General features: G+C 35.4%; 1 protein-coding gene across 3 annotated transcripts in view; it reads right to left on the bottom strand.

Moving 5' to 3' along the window:
• Nucleotides 1–7,589, bottom strand: part of cntnap1 (contactin associated protein 1) — a 46,349-nt gene extending 38,760 nt beyond the window's left edge. For all 3 annotated transcript variants that reach the window (XM_087244857.1, XM_087244858.1, XM_087244859.1), the window contains exon 1: nt 7,355–7,589. In XM_087244857.1, coding sequence (XP_087100983.1) covers nt 7,355–7,418 — 64 coding nt within the window. In that variant the 5' untranslated portion in view covers nt 7,419–7,589. The remainder of the gene's footprint in view (nt 1–7,354) is intronic.
• Between the last annotated feature and the right edge of the window lie 1,314 nt (nt 7,590–8,903).

Consider the following 8,903-nt stretch of genomic DNA (forward strand, 5'->3'; position numbering starts at 1 on the left):
CTGAATGTGACCCAGTGCCATTTATCTTTGTAATATATAAACTGCAGAGATCGTCTTCTCTTCTTCGGTAGCTCTGAGATCAATGATCTCCACCCTGTGCTTTTGTCTTTCCCAGCAGCTGTGCAGAGCAGAGAGGAGTGCCTGCCCTGCAGGAGAAGCATTATAGTTATTAAAGCGCACAGTGCAGAAGTGCTGCTGGCATAACTGGGAATAAACAATGACAGGCTCATGAAGATGTATGCAGAGACTTGCACACAGACACACCTGTACAAGATGTCCATGTAAACACAACAGCTCTGTTCCAAAACCTTCTAGTTAGATGCATTGCTTCCCATAGCCTACTGTTACCAATTGAGGCAGAATCTAAAGTGCAATGGAATCTAATAAGTGGTGAATTTTAAATGCTCTGCACAGCAGCAACTTCATATACCATGTAAACCCTGGGTCTCGAACTCAATTGCTGGAGGGCAGCAGCTCTGCACAGTTTTGTTCCAACCCTAATCAAACACAGCTGATCTAGTAGTGTCTAGTAGTCTTGAACACATTAATTAGTTGGATCAGCTGTGCTGGGTTAGCAAAACTGCAGAGCTGCGGCCCTCCAGGAATCAAGTTTGAGACCTATGATGTGAACAGTACGAGATTTGCTTCATATGTAATTTCAGCTTCATATGTAATTTCAGCAGAGTCTGATGATAGCATGTTGCTAAGCTAACAGTGCAATTTGTTAGACCTGTTAAATTCCTCATTAATCAAATATCTCATCAGTCAGCCAACCACAACCCCGCAAGTCTTTGCATTTAGGAACAGACACTGACAATCAACACAATCTGCTAATGGTAAAGAAAGATTTTGTGTAAACAAACAGTGACAAAAGCTTTGGTTCACCTAGTTTTGTATCAGTGTTTCAGACTGCCGGTGGTATAATGATTTAATGATGCCATAATATTTGCTTTGAGTAGGGGTGGTTTTAACCAATAAGTGAGGTAACCAGCTGCTTAGGGCCCCGGGGAACAATGCCATGAAGCTTATATTAATCATATAGCTCTTTGATACATTTTCTATCGTATGTTATAAAATCTCTCTTTAACTGTTTAGATTTTAACATTATTACTTCTATTCAAAACCGGGGGCCACCATGAATAATAGAATGCTCTTTCCGTACTGCACATGATCTTCAATCAAAGACACTGCCAGTCCAGTGTTGCCAACTTATCAATGTTTTAGCACCAAATTTTCAAAAAAGCAACTAGCGAATATTTTTAGGTGTTACTGGAGGTGTTACTATTTTTAAAGACTTATTTGTCCGTGCTTTACCGTTCCTAGCATAATTCTTTGTGGCGAGCTGTGGGTGATGCTGCCGGTCTCTCTCCAGCCTCAGAGCACTCAAAGATAGCACAGATGTCTTCCACACCTGCCGCATTAAAAGCAGATCATTCCTCTGCATACTGACGGCAAATGTTTTAGCACCGTGAGGGTGAAGTATTTCCTGGTACAGTCAAACGGATCAGCTTCTCCTCTGTTTTAAATTTAGTCATTTAAATAGAATGTTTATTATTTTCTTTCTGTTGTTTACAATCACAGAGGTTTCAGTGACACCAGTCTGCCAGCAATGAGAGTAAACACCTGTCAGATGATTATGTTTTTAAATTATTATTACTTTTAACATAAAATCACAAAAATGGCTAATTAACTTTACATGGTGCCCAAACTTGGCTCTGGAGGGCCAGTGTCCTGCAAATTTAAGTTCCAACCCCAAGTTCCAACCCCAATCAGACACACCTGGGCTAGTTAATCAAGCCCTTACTAAGCTTTCTAGAAACATCCGTGCAGGAGTGTATATATATATATATATATATATATATATATTTATATATATATATATATATATATATATATATATATATATATATATATATATATATATATATATATATATATATATATATATATATATATATATATATTATTAGCCCCCCTTTGAATTTTCTTATATATATATATATATATAAGAAAATAAATATAAATTTTATATTTGTTTTATTTGTCTTGTTTGTTTTATTTCAGCTAGAATAAAAGCAGTTTTTAATTTTTTAAAAACCATTTTAAGGTCAAAATTATTAGCCCCTTTAAGCTATATATTTTTTACAGTCTACAGAACAAACCATCATTATACAACTTGCCTATTTAACCTAACCTGCCTAGTTAACCTAATTACCCTAGTTAAGCCTTTAAATGTCACTTTAAGCTGTATAGAAGGGTCTTGAAAAATATCTAGTCAAATATTATTTACTGTCATCATGGCAAAGATAAAATAAATCAGTTATTAGAAATGAGTTATTAAAACTATTATGTTTAGAAATGTGTTGAAATTTTCTCTCCGTTAAACAGAAATTGTGGAAAAAATAAACAGGGGGTAAAAATTCAGGGGCTAATAATTCTGACTTCAGCTGTGTATATGTATATATATATATATATATATATATATATATATATATATATATATATATATATATATATATATATATATATATATATATATATATATATATATATATTTGCTGTATATATTTATTTTTAGCGTGTTGATGGATAATGTGCCATGTCAAAAAGCTCAAATCTTGGGCTTATGGTAGTTAGTTCAATATACTTAAATGTCTTCCACAGTCACCAGATCTCAATCCAGATTAGCAAAATATCAAAGAACTGTTTCCAACACATTGTTGAATATATGCCACAAAGAATTAAGGCAGATTTGAAGGTGAGGTCAGTTCTTATATATACAAAATATTATATATAAAATAAAATGTTCGCTTTTGGAACAGTGCTCATTTCAAATTTCACCATTAAAATAATCAATGCAGATTTTAGAACGAAGCAAATGGTGTAAAATTCAATTTTTACTTTCCTTTGACAATTGAAAAAAACCTAAAAAAGCTTCCCTATCACTCAGCCTGTGCTCACAAAATGGCATTGTTAATATTTGCATAACACCTTGAAACTTTAAACTCTTCAATTTCACTCCCTTGTGATTTTTTTCTCTCGCTTTGTCTTTCTCCTTTTCCCCCTCAAATGCCCTTGGCTGCTCTCCATTCGCAGATAATGGAGAAGGAGACACATGGGAAGGAGCATCTTGAATGCTCTCTTTCTCTCTCACACACACAAAGACACACATGTGGTGTGTTGAATTACAGGCAGTTCCCCACTCTCTGCAGGCTGACGCAGCACTTCTGCTTGGAGAATTGAGTGCACATCACGTGGGCATCCTTCATCACTGGGAGGAGGCCGCAGTACACATGCAGGTCTAGACTAAATCTGCTGCTTCAGATCAATCTCTATGGGCTGGTAGGAATTTTAACCGTCCTGTTCGTAGAAAGGCTGTGGTTAGCATTTTTAGCATGGCCAAATGATATGGGGTCACGTTGGTATAAATTATTCAGAACAGGACTGGCAGCACGGCAGGCTGCTGTCTTTGAATGAAACAAAAGATAAGCTCAAAAAGGGCTTCAAAATACTGAGTCAATTCAAGATGTAGCAGCAGCACGTCAGTCTACTTATCGCACACTCACTTGTCACAGTCTAAAAATACACCCAAACTGAACCTTCCCTGAATCATTTACTCCCTCTCCGGCAGGATCTATTCATTAACACATGTTCTTTATTGAAACCCTCTGTTAAAGTTTTCAGACAGACAGAGCATATTAAATCCCAATAAAAACTGCATCTTTAAACTGTATTCCTGTATTGACAGAGCAGCCGTTTTCAGATTGGATGGTTTCCACTTCGTCCTAAAGATTTATGCCAAATGTATCCACAGCGAGAGTGCTATGTTCATGCTGTCTCATTGCCCTGCTGGATGGATTATCTTCGTCACACAATACATCATACATGAGCTCTCATTGTTGTCAAAGAATTTGTAGTGAAAAGGGAGCCTAGCAAAATCCCACTTTTGGGATTTCATAAAACCTCATTGTTTTAAGATACAATGTGGTATTTCTGGTTTAAATTAATTATCACTTTAGTGAAAACAACTGCTAATTGATATTAGCATCAGGCCTGTAGTCAGGGGGGTTTGGGTGGTTCGAAAGACCCATCCCCCAATGACAAGAATCCATAATTTGTCCCATACATGAGCTCATTTGCCGTATTTTGACTGCTTGGCTATTATAAATTGTAAATAATAACCCACAAAAGGCTGTAGACTTAGCGGAATCTGACGTATGTGAAGTCATCCTTCATCACTGAACTACTGTAGCCTATTGTTATTAAATAGAGAAAACATTTTACAATTAATTTTTATTCTAAATCATGGACCTTATTCTTGAAAGAACAAACATACCAATAAAAAAGTGTGAAGCACCAAAAGCGGATCATATTAAAGATAAGCTATTGTTGTTATCCATGAATTTTCATATATATATATTTTTTACAAGAGAGACTAGAAAAATTGTCAAGCTCTACGTTATTATTAAGTTTTAATTGTTTACTATTCAAATGAACAAATTCTGATTGAGAAAAGTTGAATGTGAAGCTCAGTTTGTTATTTGTAAAATGTTAATTTTTCATTTTTTCTAAATCTTCAGAAATATTTTTAGTACTTCAAAAAGTGTGGTTATGATGACCACCTGACAAGCTAATCCAGCTAAAAAATAGTGCTTAAAATGTCGCTAAATGCAGAATTTAAATAGAAAATGAGGCGAATACCTGCAAAAAATTTTCCACTTAAAAAAAAAAGAACCACCCTATTCACCAGGCTGGCTATGGGCCTGAACATGTAATAGAGCTGCACTCTCATTTAGATAGAAATAAGGATATCCAGCAAATACACTCTGAATGACTATTGATTATTAACACTATTGGCGAATTGGTATGAGTTTAGTTGTATGAAAATGTACAATTTTAAAAAGGAGGCATGGCATCAAAATACACGCCTTAAACTAACCATCATTTAGGAATAAGCAAATCATATACTAAATGAGATTGTACGAATTCATACGAATTAACCACTTAATCAAATAGGTACAAATTGCCATGAGATGTTGGTTGCTTATATATAATTTGGTTGAACTCTTGCAGACTTAAGAAAAATAAATCATTTTGAAAGAGAATTCACTTTTTCATTGAATGACTCGCATTGGAATTACCTAGAACTTTTGCAAAATTATCTTAAACATTCATTCATTCATTTTCCTTCGGCTTAGTACTTATATGCATCAGGGGTTGCCACAGCAGAATGAACCGCCAACTTATCCAGCATGTTTTACAAAGCGGATGCCCTTCCAGCTGCAACCCAATACTAGGAAACATCCATACACACTCATTCAAATACATACATACAGTACGAACAATTTAGCCTACCCAATTCATCTATAGCTCTTGTCTTTGGACTTGTGGGGGAAACCGGAACATGGAGAACATGCAAACTCCACACAGACATGCAAACTGACCCAGCCAGGGCCTTCTTGTCAACGACCACCGACCAGTGCTGTGAAGCAACAGTGCTAACCACTGAGCCCGGTCTGAAACATTATATTAGAAAAATGATTCGTCTGTCTACATACTTTGATTCATTTTAACACTTTACACACATTAAAAAACTGCTAATTCAAGCACATGTACATAAAAAGTAGTAAAAAGTTTATGTGAGATGATGATATGCTTTTCCTAACAATTAAATGTGTTTGGAATATTATGTATTTATAAGTATTACTTTTTTTATCATTATCACTGGATATATATTTACCCATTTTTATGTCTATATTATAATTTAATGTACTAAAACATTTGTTATATTTTTTTTTGCACAAACTGCCAAACAAAACATTTAAATAATTATTTACAATATTTTATATTAGTTGACTGCATTAACAAGAACTAACAATGAAAATTAACTCACTCTTTAATTTTTATGGTATTAGCAAAATATTTATATATAGTGCTCAGCATAGATAAGTACACCCCATTTTAAAAATTTATAATTGGATCCATTTCTCAGTGAATATGGGCAATGTATTTTGGTGCATTTAAACAAAACATATTTATCAAACAGATATATTTATTAAAATATATTTTAGTCCCCAAACATATTTAGAAATTAAAAAATAATACAATTAAATTCAAGCAAAATATTGCAAAAATAAATTACTACCTACAACATTTTAACAAAAGTTTATTTATTTATTTATTAAATTGATTTATTTTTTTCCTCTTTTAAATTTGCATTCAATATTTTTCTATAACATACATTTAGGTGTACTAGTTTTTGGACCGTTATCGTAAGTTATTTTGCTATATAAGTTCCAGATTTGGCTTTAGTACTGACTTATCTATAGCACAAATTTAATATTGTATAGCTTCCTTCATATTTTAAATATGAATTCAAAAGAGAGATTTGGGAGGGGTGAACAAAATGCACAAAAATATGTAAAAAAAATTAAAATAAATAATAATAAAATATTTTTTATTAAAATGCTATAAAATAAATGGATTACTGTTTGCACATAGTACTTGCATTTTAACAAACGAACATTATTTTAGAATGTTATCAAATATGTTATATCATGCATGTGAATATCTTTACATAGATTTATTATAAAATATCACATGCACGGCTCTTTTTACCAAAATGAACAGTTTTCCTCATAGACGATTATATAATAAAACAATGTATCAATAGGCTTCATTTGGTATCATTTTGACGGCTTGAGGGTTGAAATGCTGTCTTGAAGGTAACCTTACGTGAGGATTCGCATGCAGTGCTCTACGTCATGTGAATTTGGGAGTTCGGTGAGTTAATGCGCCCGCCCTCTGTCTCCGCATTGGGCTGCTCCCACTATAGCAACTTCGCAGAATAGACATTTTTCATCACGCCATTTGAAAAACGCAGACAATCTCAACTTTTTATCAGTGAGAGACCAATGACACAGCCAAAATCTAATCTGCGTGCTTTCAACAGCTTCCGTTTATCAGCAGGAGAGCGTGTCCTTCCCGCGTGTCCCCTGCGCAAGACGCACCTTTCCATGCAGAAACTTGCCCAAGTGAGAGGAGCGCGCGGAAGCACCGCAATGCAGAAAGAGCCCGGAGACACAGCAGAGTCGCGAGCCCGGACTCACAACACACAATTACACCAGCGCTTCACATTCAGCACAAACCTTCCAGACTCAATGCTTCGCATACAGATTAGCAAATAAAATGTTAGATTTTACCGCTGATATAAAACAACGCCAGCTTTTAAACAGCGCAGTTTTGAAATCAATATCATCATGCATTAGTTTTACCGATGCACTTGTTCTGATAGAGGATAACGCTAACGTTAATGGCAAATAATATTTCATTCTCTATCTGCAGTTTTACTTACGTGACGAGCAAGGCTGAAAGGCGAGAAAAAATAAAAGGCTTGGGGCAAGAATTCTGATATCCATCTTCTCCGAAAACGGAGTCGCTATTCGACGAGTAAATCAAATGTTATCCTTTCTTCGTCACCCGACTGTACAGCATCGTTTAGCCGTCCTTTCGGCCAACTTTAACTCTCTCGGCCGGGATGGCGATAGACTTGCTCGCTAGAGGCGGGCGCGCGCGAGATAGTGGTGCTGATGCTGCGCTTTGGCGGGAGCGCGCATACTTTGATTAAACGAAATTCCTTGAAACTTGGAAAGTCGTGTTATTCTGGCCGAAATAAATACAGAAAGTATCTCTTATTTGATACAGGGGGAAATGGAGTCGTGTGACATGTGTAGAGAGTGCACAGGCACGACTTTTAGTGTCCAGGTTTGCAGTGAGGGAGGGGGCGCAAGACGAGCACAGGAAAAAAGTTTTGAACTCAAGCAGTTCGTCATGGCCATAGGGAATCCGAATCTTTTGCCGAGAATCGGCTCTTTCGAACAGTACGTGTTAAAATGATGCTTTTACGTAATGACGAAAAAACGCTGTGCCTGGTCGTGAGCAAGCAGACACTTTTAATAGCATTTTTACTCTACTCAAGTTCTAGTGATGCATAAATCTATTTTAGAGAAGCCTATTGATGATTTTTAATGACTCAATTGGGTTGATCAGAAGTTTTAAAAAAGGCTTTAACTTTCTAAAAGAAGCACTCGTGTATTAGCATTAGGCTAACTAGTTTTTTTGTAATTGCAAGGTAATTACGATTTTTATGAATGCATATTACTTTTTTTGTTAGATTTAATATAGTAACTGACATGAAAACATGTAACCATACCCAGCAAGCATTTTTAAAAGTTGTCTAATAAATGTCTAATAGACGTTTAAACATAGTCATCTTGGAAAAATAAAGGCTAGCGGGCTGTCAGTGAAAATAGAATAGAAGTCTAAGAATAGACCAAAAACTAGAAAATTAGGCATCAAATCTACAGAAATTAATAACTTCAAATTTAAAGTCTGTCTAATCTTTCCATGTGACAACTGTGTTGACTATTCTTAGATGTCTATTACGGTTCACACCACTTCTGCTGTTCTTTTATTTTAGCTTTTATTTTATAGTAGTCGCTTCGTAGCTTCTTGCGTTTTAGGCGACATTGATCAACCGGCCGCTGGAACCCTTCTACACTCAGCGTGTAGCTTCACCTTTCGGTACCCTTTCTCCTTTGACAGTGGAAACGGCCATAAAACCGTACAGAACCGTTCGTAATCCGTACCTAATTTTGGCATAAATGATATGCTCATATTAATAGACATTGCTATGTTTGCTTCATAAATAAGTGAGTTAGCCTGAATCACTTCGAGACAAAAGAGACAGTTATCAGTTTTTAATAGTAAAAATATGCGTAATACTGAATTCAGCAAAGAAGTAACTATCTGAGAACTGGTATGAGTGATTCACTTAAACAATCTGACTCTTTTCATCCCCAAAAATCCACACATCTCTCACTACTTTTTTTCTGTTGGGTCAT

This window comes from Danio rerio, chromosome 3 (genome assembly GCF_052040795.2).
Source record: "Danio rerio strain M-AB ecotype USA chromosome 3, GRCz13ab, whole genome shotgun sequence".
NCBI lineage: Eukaryota > Metazoa > Chordata > Actinopteri > Cypriniformes > Danionidae > Danio > Danio rerio.